We start from the raw sequence: 20720 nt of genomic DNA, 5'->3' as shown, positions 1-20720 counted from the left end.
CTTTTCTTAAGCAACGAGACTGATGTAGACTCCTACCCACAACCCCTGCACACACAGAAACTGTACCTCTGCCCCCAACAGGATTTCTCCCCCAACCCCCGCAAATTACAGTGTAGTAGAAAGATAAAATGTCTCTTGTGACAATTAGAATTCTGAGCAAGCTAGTACAGAATAAAGGCATAAATTGTGCAGTGATTTATACACTAGAAGTAGTGTTAACAAGGAGTGTCTCTGTGAAGTTGAGTTAGGAAAGGATGTGAGAGGAGCTGAGTCCTAATACATCAACTTCATTTGGGAAGATGGACAAGTGAGTGGATGGCTTCTCCATAGGGAGGGGTAGGAGACCACAAGAGAGACTGCCCATCCATCCTATGAGGCTATTTTGATGGCGTATCAAGTAGGATTAAACACATATCAACACTGCTGACTCAATAAAATAGCTAATTAAATGGTATTTCTCTAGTCATTGATTTGTATAAACTGTGATATTTAGTATAGATTCTCTCTACCTCCTCCACTGACGCGTGTAGTCAATTGTTAAGTGCAAAAATGATAAACATTACAAGAAAATATAGGCTTGATATTGGTTGAAAAATATCAAATGTAAATCAACTAGCGAGGATAAGGAAATTAAAATTTGGACTATGCTTTCTAAAATTGTATGAATACATAAAATAAAACAATGGCAGGAGCTATACTTAAGACCTAACCAAAAGGAATTAAGGTATTTCACAATTCTTATGAAAACATTAACAAAAGTACAAAAGACTTAATATACCCAAATATCCCTAATAGCTTTAGAAATCATTCTTTTGTCTTTTCCCCTCTTTTTCTCTTCCCACTTTTCCTTGATCTCTTCTTCCTCTTTCTCCTTTTTAGATTTGACTAAAGATACACAGCGTTAATAAATATTTAAATTGATAAGATAGATATTAAGTGACTCAATTATCTTCCCAAATATTGATAGATGTAGGGGACAGATAAATAGATGAATATAAGGATATAAGAAGTGATCTACGAAAATAGCAGGCAACCCATCTAGGCTAATAGGTTAAACAGAGTTAAATAGTGGTTAGTAATGAGAGATGTATTTTATGTGCCTCATTTCAATAGAGGTCACACCCCAAGATATCCTGGAACTATATTTGTAAAATCTAAACAGATGACTCTGGGGTGAAAGGACTGGCTGGGAATCCAAGGACTTGGCCTCAGTTTCCTTTGGAGCTGATAGAAGAAGAATTTCTAGTGGTAGAAACTCTAGTGGTAGTAGTGGGAGAAGAATGCCAGGGGCCCTTTAATGTTAGTGAATTGTCTGGAGCCTTTTCACCTAAATCTTAGACTAGACTATCTTTTGTTTTCAGGAGGAAAATTCATAAGGGAGTTTGAATCTAGTGCTAAATTCTTAAAAATACATTTAGCATGGTGAAATTGGCACAAAAGATGGAAATTCTCTCTTCTCTCCAAAATTAGTCAAGATCTCACTGTAAAAGTTTTGTCTTTCAATTTATTAAATATTTCTCTGAATGGGAAATGCGCTTTGTGCTATTCTGGGAATTATATAAGGAAAGAAGTTAGGTAACCATTATGAAGTCTGAGTGTAGGAGAAGTCTCAATTATAATGTACTTTCCAAGGACAAAAGATAAAGAGGTTATTTTGAATCATTAGAAAATCAAGCCTTGGTTAGAAAGTGAGAAATATCAAGTTCAGAGAAATTTATCTATCACAGACACATTATCTGAAAAGAACAAACGTTATGCCAATGTTTCTAAGTACTCTTCCACATCTGACAATCTTTCTGTCATTTGTGGACAACGTCTGATTCAGGAAAGTTGATTTCATTTCTAAAGAAATAGGAAGATCAGGAAAAAAAAATTATCAACAAAAAGAAAGAGAAGGTATTTTTTTTACAATGCTAACAACCAATTCATTAAATAATTACTCTTTAAAACAGTCAAATAAATAAACACAGATCCCTTGAAAGCATCTAGGTAAAAATAATCATGATAACAGGTAAATTGCCCACATTCTAGATGTTTTGGTATTGTGATTCAGCTATACATTGGAGAGAAAATATTACATGGGAAAGTCATGTTCATTGTTTCCCTGTCTTAATACCCTTATATATGATATGGCACAGAGGGCTGTTGGGGGTAAAGGAAGATTCGAGGTGTGTTAATGTAACAACGAAGGGGACTGTACAGCGCTGGGTCTCAGTGCGAATGAGCAGTTTGTCAATATCTTCTGGTCTCCAGTGAGCAACAAGAATGGCTCTCAGGGTATTGCAACTCTGTCTGCTTCCACCAGAGATCATAATTGGGCTATGAATTTTTACAACAGGAAAGTTCCTATCATAGACAGAGACTGACAACAAGTTTAGTTAAATTAACACCAAGAGCATCTTAGAACTGGGTGAGCAGTGTGCATGGATATGACTCAAATACGTAGTGACCCTGCTTCTTTTTCTTTCTTTTTTATTAATATATTTTTGTGATAGTTTACTGGTTAGAGCTTCCAATATATATCTTATTTCTGAGGATTGCTCAGCATACTGGTTTTCTGCCCAATGACATGATACGCGCTTTGGGGAATTCAAGAAGCTGACTGAGGTGAGTAGAGATGATTTATAAATCGAAAGCAAATGATAGCGGAATATGTGAACTGAAGCTATTTCTTGATCTCCGAAAAGCTAATTGGGCACGTTTCAGGCCAGGTCTCTGAAGGCACAGCTCATGAACTGTCTTTCTGATGTTGTGCTCATTACGGACACTCAATAGAGGACCAGCTAATGCTAGAGAAATCCTCATCGAAGTGGCCTTTATGTGACATTGCAGATTTACTTCAGGAAAGAGAGAGAAGGAAAAAGAAGGGAGAGATTTCAGGCAATCAGCCCTTACAGAGCCCTATTTGCCTTAAGTAATTGATCTGAAACTGAAGAGTTTGTCTCTGAAGGCTTCCCGGCTTCATAAATTCTCAAGGGACTCTGTCTTCTAACACATCAGGGTTTAGCCAGGCTTTATTTGTTACTGGTTGTTGGAGGACATGTGGGATTTTATGGTCCTGGGTCTACTCTTTGAAATGCAAGACTGAATACAGCACACATGACCTAAGTATTCTGGAACAACCCATGTTTGCCACTGACGCTTAAGCGTTTTAACGATAATCTTCAATGAATTTAATTATTATCTAAATCTCATAACCTATCCTCAATTATTCATATTAATAATTCTAGGTAAGATGAAATGTACTGCATTGGCATCACACTTTTATTAAAGAATCAAATATCAAGGAAAGAAAGACATCACAAATGGTCACAATGCTGTATATGGAGAAAGTTTTTGAGCGACTTGGGAAATTTAAATCAATATATTGAGGAAGCAACATAGTGGGTTATGTCTACATGGGAACCTGAAACTAGGATTTGAGGCAGTAAAAATTTTCGGAAGGGAATAGTGGAGTCTGAATCCTAGAAATCTTCCTGAATAATATGTGCATGTTGCAAGGTTTGGATATTTATAAAACAAAATAGAGGGGATTTTGCTGAGCAATCTCTTCAGGTTTTTGTAGTTATAAGAGTCTGATTCCATTCCATGAAATCTGCAGAAAAACTTCCTTTATCATTGCCTGAGTGTTATAAAATGAGTGGTTGTCCATGAGCTAGCTCATCAAAGATAATACATGAAAAAAGTACTCAAAAATATTTTATAAATCTGGGACTTCCCTGGCGGTCCAGTGGTTAAGACTCTGCCTTCCAATGCAGGGGGTGCGGATTCGATCCCTGGTCAGGGAGCTAAGATCCCACATGCTTTGTGGCCAAAAAACCAAAAACATAAAACAGCAGCAATATTGTAACAAGTTCAATAAAGACTTTAAAAATGGTCCGCATCAAAAATATTTTATAAATCTCTATAAAACTCTCCTTTAATGGACCTTTACTTTTCAGAAATGATAATCTGTAAATAAATTAATTTTAATTTTCAGATTTCTAAAAATATTATCAAGACAGGAATTGTTACTATACACTTATGTGTAACTAGAGAGCAGGGGAAAGTTTGGTGGATATTAAGGATCCTTTGTGAAGTAATTTACTTATCTACTGATTTTTTTTTTTTTTTGGTATTTGTATAAGTACTTAATTGTCTCACTAAGTTTTAAACATGTATAATTTATCATTCCGATGATAGTCTTTTGCTCCATAAAATTAATATATAGTCAAAGAAATTTAGAGAAAGAAGACATTTTAATGGTCACCTAGTCGAAAGTTTTGAATTTTATCATATAAGGAAGCAGAGGCAGGACATAAGTGACTTAACCCTGGCCCATACCTCTATGTGTGATGGGGGCTAGGGTGCACCTGCCAATCTGATAACATCTAATTTGGTACAGGTCCTCTTCTCTACACTGTACTAGGATTATATCTAACTGAGTAGTTTTAAAACTTTGTAGATGTTTGATTGTAAATTAGTGTTTTATTCTTTTAGACGATAATCTATAATCAGAAACCATACAAAACTCAGCGGGAGACATTCTGTCTCAGAATGTAAGGTATTTTTTTTTTCTTCTTGAACAGTAGACTTTTTTCTTCAATAAGAAATGAAGTAGAAAATCCTACATTGTAATTCAAGGGCATCACATTTCAAAAAATAGTGTATTTAAGTTGGGGACATCAGTTTACCTGTGATTAAGTTTTAATTAATGCCCTTAACTTAGATCCCAACAGCTACAACATAATGTTCTTATCTTAGACAAAATAAGAACCCACCAAAAAGACACAGACTCAAATTAAATCAAAGAAGCTTTCCTTAAAAAAAAATGATATATGTACACAAATACACATTATACATGAAACATACAACTAATATCTTGAATTGTGACCCAAGTGAATTTTATCTGAATACTGAAAATGGATGCAAGTTGAACATCTTAATTCAATCAAATAAGTAATCTTAAATAGAATGAGGATAATTCCCTCCAGTCTATACTTGTCCCATGTGGACAGAAATCTTTGCACGTAACTAAATTCCTGCAAGTCAAGTCAATTGTCCAAAATAGAAACACATTCAAAGGATGAATACACTGAAATAATGAAGAGAAGAGCAAAATATAAAGACAGAAATACTTTTAATGTAGCTCCCTTTCCCTGAAAATATTACATGTGAGGGAAAACCTGGATTGTCAGATTTAATGGATGAATTTCTCAACAGCTATTTTACTGTTGTTTCATTTGAAAATTTTGTTTTGTACTTTTACAACTAGCAGAGTTATTCCTATCACAAAGTTATTTCTATCAAAATGGACCAACACACTATATTACAGGTCACTAGTAATATGCACTTCACTATCTGTTTTTGAAAAGCAAGCTCTCTCTCCAGTCAAATACTACCTTTTTTGTAGAGAAAGTCATTTTATTTTTATTCTCGAATCTACAGAAATCTGGTGAACATTGCTTTCTTAAAAAAAAAAAAAAACATCTTAAAGGCTTAGGGCAGTTAATGCTTAGGACAAGTGTGACAATGCATGTTTCAGGAATTAACAGGGCAGGAGCTCAATTCCTTTTATCCTACAACATTCCCTCAGCTAGGAGGTGGCTAGTTCTTGGACTTAAGTGACTCGGACAAGGATGGAGTTGGTCCTTAGCCAAAAAAACATGACTCAAGGTTACTCTGTTCCCCTCCCCCCCACATATGCTAGGTCCCTTCTGCTGAAAACTCCTCACGACCCATGTTCTAAGTCCAGTCATACGGGATATTTAACTCCTCCCACCTTGTCTCTGGTCAGCCTGTGCCTGAGACTCAGAGAATGCTTTTTGTCCATCTGCTTTGGGCGGGTCCTTTCTAGCAGCCCGGGAAAGCCACGTGCTAGCGCATATGGATGGAACTGATGGACATTGTCTATTATACCCACAGGAATTCAGCCTCCAAAGAGCTACATTGACTCATTGATTTGTATCCATGCTCCGGGCTCCTGGTACCCACACTATAACGTAAACTCCCTGCTGGCGGGGAATTTGGAGAGTGTTTTTGGCACAGGATAGGTGCTCAATAAACAAACTTTGAAAGGGAGAGAGTTGTGTTGAGCGAAGGGAAGGCTGCAAAGGAACTTAAAATTTGAAGGGTTTTCTACGTGTCCAAAGAAAGAGAGAGAGAGAGAAAAAAAAGAAAAATGTGAGTACCAGAGTATCGTCATTATTGTTTTTATTCAACCTTTAGGAATTCCACTGGCATTATTTACCAGAGAGCTAGCAGGGGAATCCAGGCTGGAGGCTAAAGGACCCCTGCCCATTGACCCAAATCAGGAGGCGCAAAGCCTCGGGTCATAAGCAATGACACCCTCTTGGGTCCCGACAGGTGCTGGTGGCCCGGATGGGGCTCTGGAACCCCAGTACCCCGCTGCCCCCTGCCTTCTCGGAGCGCTAGAGCATGCCCAATGGCAGCGCTGGAGCCACCGAGGGCTTTGCACGTTGGCACTCCGCTTCTCCGGGTTTTAGCAGGAGCCTGCGGGGGGATTGGGGGGGTGGTGAGGGGACCCGTGGAGCCTGGCAGCCTTGGTCGAGCGTGTGGGGAGCTGGCGCGTGGCGCAGGGCTCTCTCCTGCGTTGCGGTTACTGGGGAGATGCTGGAGCGCGGCGCCCGGCTGCTCCACCTGGCGGGCTGAGCGCGGCGCGGGGAGCCCCGGGGGGTGGGCGGGGGGCGCGGACTGCGGTAGAATGCGAGCCGGGCTCCTCCGGGACTGCGAGACAAAGCTCGAGCGCGGTCAGGTGCCGCTCGCCCGCCGCTCGCCGCTCCACTAACTTGTCTCTTGCTGGTGTCTGGTCTCCAAGGCTCTCAGCGCTTTGGGGTGGTGAGGGGCGGGGGGAGTGGGGAGTTAGAGGGTCTGCGGTAGCCGAAGGGGGGAGCCTGCCTGGTGCCGCTCTTCTTCCCTTCCCTACCGCTCCCCTCCCCCCACCCCGTCGCTGCCGCTTTCCCTTCCTCCAATTCGGAGAGCGTCGGGCGCCTGTGACATGCGATCGCTGCCAAGTGACGGACCCCGAGTCTGAAGTGCCCGCGAGGAAGTGAGCGCCAACGCGGGCCGCCGGCGATGACAGCCATGAAGCCGGAGCAGCAGCCCACCCCGGGGGCCAGGGCGAGCCAGGCTCAGTCGGCGGACCAGGTGAGAGTGGGCAGCTGCGGCCAGGCCCGCCAGGGGAGGGAGACTGCAAGCCGCGCTCCCCCCGCCCCTCCTCCCGGGCTCGGCTCCCACGCCTCCCTCTCCCCACCCTCCCTCCGCCCCAGTTCCAAGGCTCTTCCTCAGCTCATGCATGGACTCCGCAGGAAGTTAGAGCATCTGAGCGCGCTGCGGGGCCGGGCGAGAGGATGCGCACGGTGGAGAGCCGCGGGGAAGGGGGGAGAGAGGTAAAGGCTGGGGTGGCCCAGGGAACCCCAGCGGGAGGGCCCCCGAGCGAGGGAGGGAGAGGTGGCCGGGGCCAAGGAATGGGGGCTTCTTGGCCCCTAGTAACGCACGTTGGAGGAATTGCTGCGCGCCTGGAGGCGTCCACTTGCTGGGTTCGAGCCCTCTCTTCACGTAGCTCGTGAGACGAGCGCTGGCCAAAGCTACCCGAGTAGGCGAATGACCTTTAGGCCGGCAGAGTTTTTCCGTTCCTTTCTTTTTTCCTTTGAGGAGACGGGGACGGGGGCGCACACCTTTGAGGTGGTCTGCTTGGAACGGAGCTTGGAGCAAAAAGGCATAATTAGGGGGAACTGGGAGGATACTGGCTTTAGTGATTTGTTGGGTCCAGATGTGTTGTGTCTGCAGAGATGAGGTGCCCTGTGCTGGCTGAGGGTTATTTTAATTGCTTTTCCGTCTTTCTGCTCCGGCCACCCCCTTTGTGTTTCGGTCTTTGGGGATCTGTAGCATAACCATATGGTGAATCTCCATCTCGTTTCTGTCCCTGGATTGGGGTGACTTGGGAGTTTGGTGTCGCTTTTTCCCAAAGTTGGAGGGTCGGGAGCGCCGAGGTGCCCTGGCAAAGAAGAGGGCGGCTGTGAGAAGCCGGGTCGAGATGCTGTCACGTTTATCTGAATTAGAGAGTCTGAACCTAGAGGGTTACACTTAGGTCCGCGTATAACTAGGGAGCTGGAGAAGGGAGGCGCCGGGGTACAGAGATGGTCCCTTTGCCCCGAGTGCACTGTTGAAGGCCGCCCGACGCATTTCTGGCAGAGACACTCTTAGCTCACTGCTAGACATGGGTGGAGGGGGTGCAAACAGCGAGGCTCCAGTAGCATCTCGGCTCTTCGCATATTCTAAGCATTGAGGAACTAGTGAAGGGGAGCTGTCCAAATCGTCCTGAGTGGCCGGGGGGCGGGGTGGGCAGAGGAGGCGACGCCAGGGCTGCTGTTATTAATATTCTAGTCCTGGTCATCGCTTCTGCCTAGTGGCCTCTCTCTTCTCCTTTTCCCTCCCCTTCTCATTTCCCTCACATATGTTTCACACAGGTGGTGAGGATTACTCAATGCCTTACAGCTCCCCATCCCTTTACTGGGATGAATGTTGCAGTTTTTACAAAGCAGTTGTTTTCTTAAACATCCTCTTTGCTCCCTACCCTGAGATAAATATGAGATTATTAAAACATTTGTATTACACTGTATGTCCCTTCCCCTCATACCTCTTTTCCCTGCTCCCTCCTGCACACATCACAAAGTAACAACTGGTTAGCAGATTATAAAAATAATTTCAGGAGAGGACCATGGATTTAATATCCTCTTTCAGACTGACAGCCCTTAAACTTCATTAACAAGCCACTGAGCCTCTCTACTGCTCTTGGAATGATGCTACCAATAAGAATGATTAGTCAGGTGAGAGTCCCCACGTGAAATCTTTGCTCACTAACCTGTGACACCAGCTGGTTACTTGAGGTGCTGCAGACAGTTCAGTGGTGGTGGAGGTGGGGAAGAAGAAGCAAAGCAGAGCACACAGAAGCTGAAAATGTATATGTAAATGGTGGACAAGTAGTATCTGGACAGCAAAGCCTTTTGTCAGAACGAATCTGGTACTTAAAATTCATATAAAGACAGAGATTTAAGTTTGAATCCGTTGTTTCTCTTGTTAGTGTGCGTTTTTGTTTATGGTCACTTCGAATAGTCAGGGAGTGGCCATTTGCAGAACTCTTGTTTTAATTGAGTTTTTTAAAGTGCCTTTCTGAGCACTGACATGATTTTAAAATGTCAATGGTATGCATATTACGCTTGAGTTAAAATGAAAGAGATTGATTTCTCAAGGGAAAAGAAAGACTGAAATATACATGGCAGCATCCCATTGGAGGTTTTCCAAGCACTCCCAGAAAATACCTATATGTAGTCTATTCTTTGTCTAAAGCTTGACATGTGAAATCATGACCAGATGATGTGGACAATTGCTGTCAGTGCTTAAGCTATTTCTTCTAAGATTACTAAATTTTTATTAACAGTATTAGTCATTGTGACCTAATTCTGCAGTTGTCAGACAACTCTCATGTGGTCCTAGATATAATACCTCCATATAGACATGACTGATTGTTCAAGTTTCTGCGATATTTCTGGGAAAAAAAAAGATTCACAAATTTATCTAAAACTGTAGCTTTATGAAGTTCTACTTAATGGTTAAATAAGGGGCATGTTCCAACTAGTCACTTAGTAGGTATTGATTTTGAGTGATTTAAGCCTTTGAATGTTTTCAGAAAGGTCCTGTGCTTTCTGTGGTAGAGATGTTTATGAAACCTCAAAGATGCCTTGTCCTGATGCCATCAAATGCCCATTGCCACTTACAGCGCCGTAGAAGACCATAGTCTCTCCTCTGGGTGAAATGGTTATGAACCACATAATTTGGTTGTTGTGATGGTCCTTTAGAGAGCCAGACGTCCCTGTTTCATCTTATCTGCTCTGGTACAGGGTGCCATGACCAGAGGCAGCCCTTCCTCTGGGAGCAGCTGCAGCAAGAATAACAGGAAGTGAATATTTTTATTAACGTTCTGAATCATTGGAGATATTTTTATCATCTCAGTAGTCTTGCCTTTAAAGCTTCATTGGTTAAATAAATGTTTATAACAGTTACTTCTGGTGTTTTTATAACACTCCATATTTACAAAATGTCTAAAAATAAATGTTTGCTATTGGTAGAAACAGTCGTTCCCACTTAGCGTATAATCAATATCCATTTTACATCAAGGGATACAAAATCTTGAGTGGCTAGTTGTAACTTGTTAGGTTTGGAAATCACTTCCTGAATGCTTGCCGTGTGCTGAGTACTGTCCTCTGGGTTGATAAGTTAACATTCAACGAATGCATTTTTCTGTTTGATCCTCGAAGCAACTTTTTGAGTTAGGTCTTGTTGTTATTCCTGTTTTAGAGATGAGAACACAGAGGATTAAACAAACTAAGCAACTTGATCAACCTTGACTTCATAAGTGGTAGAGATGAGACATAGCCCTAGTCTATGGCATTTAAGAAAAATAAGCTCATTTAAGTCTAAAGCTCCACCTTCTGGACTTCCCTGGTGGCAGAGTGGTTAAGAATCCAGCTGCCAGTGCAGGGGACATGGGTTCTAGCCCTGGCCCGGGAAGATCCCACATGTCCCGGAGCAGCTAAGCCCATCCGCCACAACTACTGAGCCTGTGCTCTAGAGCCCATGAGCCACAACTGATGAAGCCTGTGCACCTAGAGCCCATGCTCCTCAATAAGAGAAGCCACCACAATGAGAAGCCCGTGCACCACAACAAAGAGTAGCCCCCGCTTGCTACAACTAGAGAAAGCCCGCGAGCAGCAATGAAGACCCAATGCAGCCAAAGATAAAAAATATAAATAAATTAATTTAAAAAAAGCTCCACCTCTAACCTCTACACAGTTACAGTTCAACACACTCTGATTAGCATAATGCAGAAGAATTGCAAATATTATGTATGTGTGTGTACAAATTTACCATGATTATAAAGTAAAGAATTTGTTTAAAGCTTCAACTATAAATGTAAATAATATCTCTTGAAATTTAAAAGTTAACTTAATATCTATTCTGTTGATTAAAATAATATAAAAAGAACCAGATATACCCTGATAAGTACATAGGAACTTAAAAAAAAATTTCGTATCATTTGCCCTTGGTAATGATGAGACTTTCAAGGCTTCCTAAACAAGTACATTTTTATAGTTAGACCTGGTTTAGAATTTGCCCACGTTGCCACCAGGTGGCACCCTTTTGCTGAGTCCAATGGGGAAAAGTATTTCCTAAAATGTTTGACAGTCCTCGGCTCCAAAAAAACGAAATCAAACAAAAACAAACAAGGAAAAATCCCATAACCTCACTTTCTGAAGTATGACTAAAAAGTGTATTTTTATAAACAACTCTTTGGCTGTAGAGGCAGCATTAGTTATGCGTAAAAAAATAAACAACAACAACAACAAAACTCATTCTGGTAGAAATCCAGTCACTTACAGTTCAGCACATAGCAGCCTCTTGATGAAATAATTCATGGTCAGAATTGCGATTAAATGTGTAATGTATAAAATGCCTTTTGTAAAATACCTATGGTGCATTTGACTTTTATGTAACATTAACCTAAAATGTTTTCATAAAGAAATTAGGATTCACTATTTTTATTTCAACTTTGGTCTAGCAAACCTGATTAAAATTTTCAAATGTATGCTTAATGAACTCATAAAAAAGTTATTCTTCCTTTTTTCCCTTACTAATACATAAACATGTTATAATTTAGTTTATAAAGTATTGTTTTTAACTCAGAACCTCAAAAATAGCTTTTAGAAACCATGTTGAAAAACTTTATTTAATAGAAGATTTATTACTTCTAAACGTTCAACATAAAATATATACTGTCTTATTGGTGGAAGAATTCTATATGATTTGGTTATGAAAGACATTTGACGCAGGTGCTATGTAGAAGTCTTTATAACTTAGGAGATATTATACGTTTCCTACCATCCCTCAATTTCTTATTATATATATTTTATGTATATCTTACTGCATATATATGACATTGTATCTGCTGAGTTTAGAACATACCACAAAACATTCCTTGCTTATAAGCTTCTAATCTCTCTGTTTATTTCAGACTGAGCAAATTGCACATTTAAGAAAGATTAAACTATATTAAAAACAAGTTAAAGAAAATTGTATTATTAAATATTAATGCTGCATTATCTTATGAAGTGCATTGCATTGGAAACAAAACACTGAAACCAAATTTCTCTGAGTAAAAATAAAGCTATTTCCCAGTTTTCATTCCTTGAATCATTTATAATTACATAATGTTTTAAGCTTCTAGTACTTATAGGCATATTTTAGATTTACTTACAGTTTACCAACGTACACAAAGCTAGAACGTTGCACCTAGGACTGTGAGCTTTTGTGCCATCAACCAGGAGTATTTCTTTACTACTGTCTATAGGTTATGCACTGGAAAGCACAGATTCAAGTTCATATCTCAGCTTGGCCAGTCATTGCTGTGTTTTGGGGGGCAGGATAACTCATTTTCTGTATTTCATCTGTTACTGGAGGTGACTACAGATAGATCCTTTACATGCTTGTGGTAAGGATTGAATGAAATAATATGTTAAAGCTTTTGAATAATGTTTGTTTCATACCAATACCCTCATTAAATTTACAGTCTAGGAACAGGAGCCTAGGGGAAAACAAAGCTTAGAGGATCACTGAATCACCTACAGCTGGTATATTATTTTAACATTTTACTGAGTATTGCATTGTTTAGTACACATATGTGTATGATTACATATGAGTTTGCACATGCATAAAAATATTTTAATAATGTAATAAAAATTATTGGGTTAGGCATCTAGCCTGATTTGGCAGAAATGCAGACTTCAAAATTATTCTGTAACATCCTTATTTCCACTCAATCAAAACTCACTTTTTACTGTCCTACGCTGTAAGGGACCAGGCTGACAGTAAACATTGGCTAATTCTCACTAACAGGGGAATTAGCTGCTGAATACGCATATTATTTTCAATGTAATGCACTCATATCGGTAATTAGCATGGAGAAAGGGGAAGTTTGAAGAAAAAAGGGGTGTGACTTATAGAAGTATCTCAGGAGGTGAGATTTCAGTCATTTCAGTCATTCAGGAGAATGTGCGGAGTAGTGCAACCCCCTGCAGGGAGCCCAGTGTGGGTGCGCCTACCATCCCTGGGGGTGAGACTGAGTGACCCAATATTGGGCTTAGCATAATTCGAAAGATTTTTTATACACATTTTTCTACAGTTATTCCTATGCAATATTTAAATACACACAACATTTTTGATGTTGCGACAATTAAAATTACCTCCGTATATTTTCATACTTGCTGAGTGACTTCGTGTGTTCTAATCAAGTCCACGTCTTGCTGAAATATTATAACGGGGGTATATGTACGAAGACATACGTCAACTAGCAAAGGGTGGAGCTCTTCCCATCTGAAGACCTGTAAAGGCTCCAAAAAAGGGCAAATTAATAAAGGAGGGAATATAAACTTCTTCATAAACACGTCTTCGTGTAGAGTTAGAAATGTTTCCACCCTCGTGTATGCTGCCTCGCTTTGAGAAGTCTTACAGCTCAGTGTTGATTATTCCCAGCACACTCTTGTGTTAAAGTTTATGCTTGATCTGATCCACAAGCTTTTTGGCAATAACTAATCTCCTTTTACTTTTCTCCATCTAGACAACACCTGTTTTCCAAGGCTTTTAAATTGTGCACCTATCACTCCCCTCCCCGACCTGATAGAGACATCCTTATCATTTGTTACATATTAACTAAAGGAGGGCTTGTCATTTCCAGGATAGTAGAGAAAGCTGGGAAGTAGGCTCAGTGGAAAGAATGGGACACTTAAGAGAGAGCTCCTCTACTGTAGATTCATTTTAGTTAAGCCGTCCTAAATCTCCAAGGTTTCAAACATACCCATATGTGATGGTAAATATAACACCCACTGCCAGGCCAAATACAGAAAACTGACTTGTATCCAAAGCTGATTAAAATAAACATTTTATTTTAAACTATAATTGATGTTAACAGCACTCTTGGTAATATCTTCTACAGAATAAAAAATGATTTTCATTTTCTTTTCAAGTTTGTCATCCTGTGGTTTATTTGAAAATTGTTAAAGCATTAATAATTTTTTTTAAGATGTTGGGGGTAGCAGTTTATTAATTAATTAATTTATTTTTGCTGTGTTGGGTCTTCGTTTCTGTGCCAGGGCTTTCTCTAGTTGTGGCAAGCGGGGGCCACTCTTCATTGCGGTGCGTGGGCCTCTCACTATTGTGGCCTCTTGTTGCGGAGCACAGGCTCCAGACGCGCACGCTCAGTAGTTGTGGCTCACGGGCCTAGTTGCTCCGTGGCATGTGGGATCCTCCCAGACCAGGGCTCGAACCCGTGTCCCCTGCATTAGCAGGCAGATTCTCAACCACTGCGCCACCAGGGAAGCCCAGCATTAATAATTTTTAAACCAACTTTCAGATAACATGCTTATTCCATTAACCAGAACAGTACATTTTATTGTACAATATATTTTGGAATTGCCAAATGATTTTCAGATTTAATTACATTCTGGGGAAGAAGGCAACATGATGTAAGGTTGAAAACAGAGTCCAACAGATTGCAGGTTGAATCCTCCTTCTTCCCTTTATCATGCAGTGTAGGGCAAATGCTTTAACCCCTCTAAAACCTTTTCCTCACCTTTAGAGGAAGTAGATGGGGAGAGTGCGGCAAGGGTGAGAGACGGTCTGTATGAAGGGCTTGTACAATATCTGGCCCAAGGCAGCACTTAGTAAGTATTTTTTATTCTTATCGCGACTATGCTTCTCAATCATCTAAGAAGATTATTTCATTCTTTTGCAAGGGTAATTTTGCATTTACCTTGATGAAAATGCTGAATATATATGTGTGTGTGTGTGTGTACATTACCATATGTACACACACCACGTACACATACATACTTATGATCTAAATATACTGGGTATTTTACAGTCGGTTTATTGTAAGGCTTTAGGTAAAAATTTTTAACAACCTGACTGATTTCTACTGTTTTTAGCTGCTCACCTGTTTAGGATCTTCTTTGAAGTGCTCATGGTTTAATACTCTCTTTACAAAAGTTTGGTTTCCAGAAACGATTGAATTTCCTTAGAAATTCTTTGCATATGGGAGCCGATGATATGTTGAGTTGAAATTTAAGGAAAGTGCATAATCAAAACTGACTTCAGATCTGGAAGTGCCGAGTCAAGCTGCCTATGTATTCTCTAGCCAAGGTATATATTATCTGACTTGAATATTATTGTAATTTATCATACTTATCAATTTTTAACAGGTCAATGCAAAAACCTATGTATCAGGTTACAAGAGAGCAAATGAAGAAAAGTGAGGAAACAAGCCACGTTGATTATCTTTATTCCCAGCCCCCTTTTGAGATCTAAATGAAGATTCGATTTCTTCTTCCATTTGAAAGTCTCTGCTCTGAAAACATAAATATGACAAATCTGAATTGTATCACTGAGAACCTGAATGGCAGGCTCTCCTGTGATTTATTTTCAAAGAATGGACCAGAGAGACCACTCGAAGTTTCATTAATAATGCTTGTACAGGGTAGAAGCAGGCCTTTCCTGTTATTGGTACATGGGTCTACTTTTTGCAAGAGGAATGGAGTAAGTGAAAATTCTGATACTCACGCTTCCATTAATCACATCTCACCTCCAGGAAAGGTTTTAATATGAGTTAATTAATGCAAGACATGGACTTTTTTTTTTTTTCATTTCACATATTTTGAAACAAGTGCTAGAAAGTCTTTTTTTAAAAATAAAGCAACCCTTTCAATCAATGTTTCATAAACTTGCATAATGATTCTTCTCACCTAGACACAGAATCCAGGATTAGGAATCAAGACACTTTTTGAATAGAGGTCAAGAATCTATAGAAAAATCTTAAAATTCATGTAGAATTTCTAAACTGTAGAAATAGGTCATTTGTTTTGCTAGGTTAGCATATAATTTACATTTCCTGGGATCTATGAATTTATGAATAGATTTTCCTATCGACGCTATTAGCTTTTAGTGATTTTAAGGAAAAAGACCATGCATTTCACTGGTTTGTTTCTTTTTAGAATACTACAAAACATGTTTTAAGATATAAAGAAAATATAGTTTGAAGGTATATTCATCATCTTCATAAAGTTATTCCTTTTCTCTGATCCTGTGAATTAAGCATATTCCGTTTCTTGACAATCATGTTGGCAGTGATAGGTAGGTGTGAATTGAACCTGGAGTTGGAATGGAAGAGACTCACCCTTATTCACATCTGTGGAGGTTGTTTATAATTATTCTAAATGAGGTTTACCGAACATTAGTGCCACAGTGGCATTACGGGTGTTTTGCATCTGCCACTCCTTACAAATGTCTGTTCGCTCACAGAATCAGTGCTTCTTACGTTACAGGATTGTCACGTTGATTCCTTTGTCTCCCTTTGCATCTGCGTCATCTCCAAATCCAAATCCAGTTTTTTCTACCTTTCTGTATTTCTGAGATCCAGTTTCTGTCCAAGACTGATTCCCTGGTGTCTAAACTACCGCGATGTCCATAGTGGCCTTGCTCATCCGAATTCTCCCTTCAAGTAGCCATAAAGTCATAAATGATGATAACGTTTTGAGAAACTGTTCTGATTGCTGAATCTAATGCCTTTGTTTTCAAATCAGGAGACAGTGCAGAGGTGAGTGGCCTGTCTCAGATCACACAGTTTGTTAGAATCAGAAGCAATAATTGATTTGGGGTCTTTTCAGCGATGGCCGTTTTTCATGTGTCCTGCTGCCAGAGTCAGCTATTGATACAGAGCCTTTGAGAGTTTCTTGGTAGCACATTCACCTTCCTTAGCATTTGATGTCAGAGTAAAATTTGTTTTTTTAAATTAATGTTCTTAAAAGCTTTGAATCTGTAGGCAAAACTCACTTGACATTTCTTGGTTTCTCCAGTGTGATGTGTTGGTTCTAGGTCAGTGGTCCTTAGACTTTTTGGCACTTGGCAGCAAAACTTCACAGAACCGCATATGCATCTTCTCCAACTTGCCATGGCAAGAAGTCACCCCAATGTCCTAAAGCCATCCTGAGAGTAAACTGTGAGATGCACTCTTCCAAGGAAACGACAGCATCTCTCACTGTACATGAAGACACAGGCATTCTTAAACCTCTTCTCTTCCCCTCAGCATGAAAGAGGACCCATTGATCCTCTTTCAGCAGTTGAAATTGCAATTCAATGATGAATAGACGAGTGATTGGATGAATCCCTTTTTATTTTTTTTTATTTTTTAAACTTTTTAAACGTCTTTATTGGAGTATAATTGCTTTACAATGGTGTGTTAGTTTCTGCTTTAAAACAAAGTGAATCAGTTATACATATACATATGTTCCCATATCTCTTCCCTCTTGCGTCTCCCTCCCTCCCACCCTCCCTATCCCTCCCCTCTAGGTGGTCACAAAGCACCGAGCTGATCTCCCTGTGCTATGCGCCTGCCTCCCACTAGCTATCTATTTTACGTTTGGTATGCACTTGGCACCCTAGAAAGCACCAAGGTGAATTTTAGAGCTTGCTTGATAAGTTAATAGAAACAACAGGCTTCTGATTCGCTGGAATTCTTGGAAGACAGGGCTGCTTCTAGAAGCTGTGATAATTTTGTCAGAGTCCCAAGTTCTAATACCAGACCAGAGAAACTTTTACCTGCTAAAATAAATAAGCAAGAAGTAGTTTTGAGTCACACAGAATTCTTTTTAGTGGAAAGGACTATGGCTTTCTATTAATCTAACCTCAGTTTAAACTCTATTTACTAGTTTGAGCAAGTTACCCAGTCTCTCTCTGAATTTAATACTTCATCTGGAAATGGGATGATTCTTACCATGCAGAATTGTTCTGAAGACTAGCAATGAGATAGGTTTATTAAGCAGGGGATGCTGACAGTGGCTGTGCTTTCTGTTGTTGTTGTCCTTGATGTGTATTGGGTTGCTCTACCAGACAGAGCCAGAGGGATGGGCAATCAAGCTTCACTGGATTGGAGGTTCCAGCTTTAAAGCTTTTTTCTCTGTTACTTTGATTAGACTTCAGAGCAACTTTAATACTGAGCTCTTGTTTTATTTTGGCATGGAGATTATATGGATTCATCCCGGCTCCAGAGCAAACATGGATTAGGAGTTGGTCAGTAAAATATATGGCATCCACTTATTTTTATATTCCTTATAAGCGCAGAAAAATCAACAAAGTTTGCATTCTGAAGGTGGAGAACTGAATGTGGATTTGCCTTTCCTGATTTCTTCCCTCCATTCAATGGTTAAAATCCTTCTCATGCTTCGGACACAGTCTACATTTGGAGTACTGTTTCATTCTTATTCAGAGCTACAGTCCTTGAGCTGTAATGGCAAATCCAAAAAAAAACTAATATAGAATCACAGACGGTGCAAATATTTGAAAATAGGTAAATACAATCTAGGATTAGCTGCTTGGGCTCAGAAATGTCAGCTTTGTATTGCTTATTCGTCACACAAGGCGATTTTAGTTAAGGCGAAAACCAGGACAAAAGCATCATGATACAAAATTGCTGGTTTGGAGCTATGCAGCATAACAAGCCCATAATTGTTATATAAACTCTAGAATAAGTCGGTCTGTAACAGGAAAAGGTGTTTCAGGGAGGTCACAAAGCACCAAGAGGCTATATAGGTGGTAAAATAATTAAGTAAATATGATAACATGGAACTGCTATCATTACTGTCTGCTGAATTGTATTTAAAGCCAAATTGTTTTGTTTTTTTGCGGTACGCGGGCCTCTCACTGTTGTGGCCTCTCCCGTTGCGGAGCACAGGCTCCAGACGCACAGGCTCAGCGGCCATGGCTCACGGGCCCAGCCGCTCCGCGGCATGTGGGATCTTCCCGGACCGGGGCACGAACCCGTGTCCCCTGCAGCGGCAGGTGGACTCTCAACCACTGCGCCACCAGGGAAGCCCTAAAGCCAATTTTTGAGGGGAAAATATCTATTCTTATGAGTATGCTGCAGTTTCATATTAAATGACCTGAGCATGGGAACCAATAGATTGCGAGCATAAAATCCGTACGTGGTAATTATTAGTAGTAACAAGCGCTATGTCTCCCTGTTTCTGACTCTGAGCGTTTTAAACAATATAATGTAATTTTCCTTTAGTTTTGCCCTTATAAGAGATGTGATTCTTTGAAAAGGTTAACTAACTCTGGTGATTAAGTCACCTGGTCTACTGATAAGACAACTGAGAATGATAAAGGCTAACTTGTTCAAGGCCATACCCACTGATGAATTTAGAAACTGGAGTAGATTAGAAACCAGAGTTCCTCACTTCTAGGTTGGGAGTTGGTAGGAGGAGACTCACTCAATCATGGGATCATGGAAGTCATTTCTGGTTGTCTGTGTTCTTGTCAGAGAAGTAAAGGTGGATGAGAATTAACATGGGAAGGTTCCAGCTTGTTTAAAAGTTCTTCTTTTAATTTAAAATTTTTTTCTAGGCAGTAGGTTTAATAAGATTAGATCTATTATATATCAATCCTATCGGGAAGCATCAAAGAGCAGGTGGTCATGTGTGTAATGGTTGTGTGAAGCCTCGATTTTCTGCGGTTTCTCATTTCTCGGATGAGGTGGCAGAGAATGAGAAGAGATGCTGTAGATTATATACGACCTGTAAAGCAGCACTGATCCCTATCAAGTAAGAAATTGTGGATCTCATATAAATATACAGGGAACATTATGTCAAGGACTTAACTTATTAATAAAGGAACCATCAAGATGGTAAAGCTAGTTTATAAAGCGTTTGAGGAAGAGAGATTTATATAGTCAGGAAAACAATGGCATACAAAGTTTGCAAAATTAGATCCAAAACTGGTTAATATCCAATAGGGAATTTAAATGATAACCTTTGTGGTTATCTTTTATAGCAGACAGAAATTTTTTGTAACCTATCTATCTTCTACAATTAACATCTAACTTTACAGACTTTGGATCTATGTCAAAAGTAAATGGTAAGTCTAAGAAAGAGACATTCTCCCTAAATTGTATAATCCTTGTGTGGGCTGATTAGAAATTCCTCAGTCTTGACATTAGAAGGACCCACACGCAATCGTAATTATGTTTTATTTCCAAGTTCTCAAAAATTTGCTTAACATCCTGACCTTACAAAAATGGTGCAGTCTGGGTCTCCACTTGATGTTGCAACCAACTTTACACTTGACGTTGCAACCAAGCAACTTTATCATAACTTTCTACAAGCCCTGTGGAGCTTTGAATGTCAGACCCCATTCACCAGCAGCGAAGTTGCCCGTCAGCCAACATTGCTTGTCAGATTGGTCCCAACAAATTGGTCCAGGTGTTTTTGAAGGATGGAAGAGAACAGTTTGATAATTTCAAATAGCTCTCTGTGGAGAAGATGAAGTAGAATAATTGCACACAGGGAGGTGAAAAGCCATTCTCTATGATTTAGCAAAATAAAGTCTGATCAGGTTGCATTGTGGTAGTGGTTCCTGGGAATGGTGGCTTTCAGAGCTGCCCTTTGTTTTTGTTTTTTTGTTTGTTTGTTTTTCTGTTTTTATGACGACTATGGTTATACTGCACTGTATATTTGAAAGTTGCTGAAAATCTTAAAAGTTCTCATTACAAGAAAAAAATTTGTAGCTATATAAGGTGATGGATGTTAACTAAACTTGCTGTGGTAATCATTTTGCAATAG

General features: G+C 40.0%; 1 protein-coding gene across 5 annotated transcripts in view; it reads left to right on the top strand.

The window, feature by feature from the left end:
* DPP10 (dipeptidyl peptidase like 10) overlaps positions 1–20720 on the top strand; it is a gene marked incomplete at both ends in the record, with an annotated part of 1304794 nt that overhangs the window by 630297 nt on the left and 653777 nt on the right. For 2 of the 5 annotated variants that reach the window (XM_082841089.1, XM_082841088.1), the window contains one exon: positions 7350–7388. The exons of 2 other annotated variants lie outside the window; for them this stretch is intronic. In XM_082841089.1, the coding sequence (XP_082697215.1) occupies positions 7350–7388 (39 nt within the window). Of the gene's footprint in view, positions 1–7074; positions 7147–7349; positions 7389–20720 lie in introns of those variants that run through there. One more of the 5 variants, XM_082841085.1, reaches the window with a different exon arrangement.

Source organism: Leucopleurus acutus (assembly GCF_964270905.1).
Source record: "Leucopleurus acutus genome assembly, chromosome: 6".
Classification (NCBI taxonomy): Eukaryota; Metazoa; Chordata; class Mammalia; order Artiodactyla; family Delphinidae; genus Leucopleurus; species Leucopleurus acutus.
This window is presented reverse-complemented; position numbering and strand designations above follow the sequence as displayed.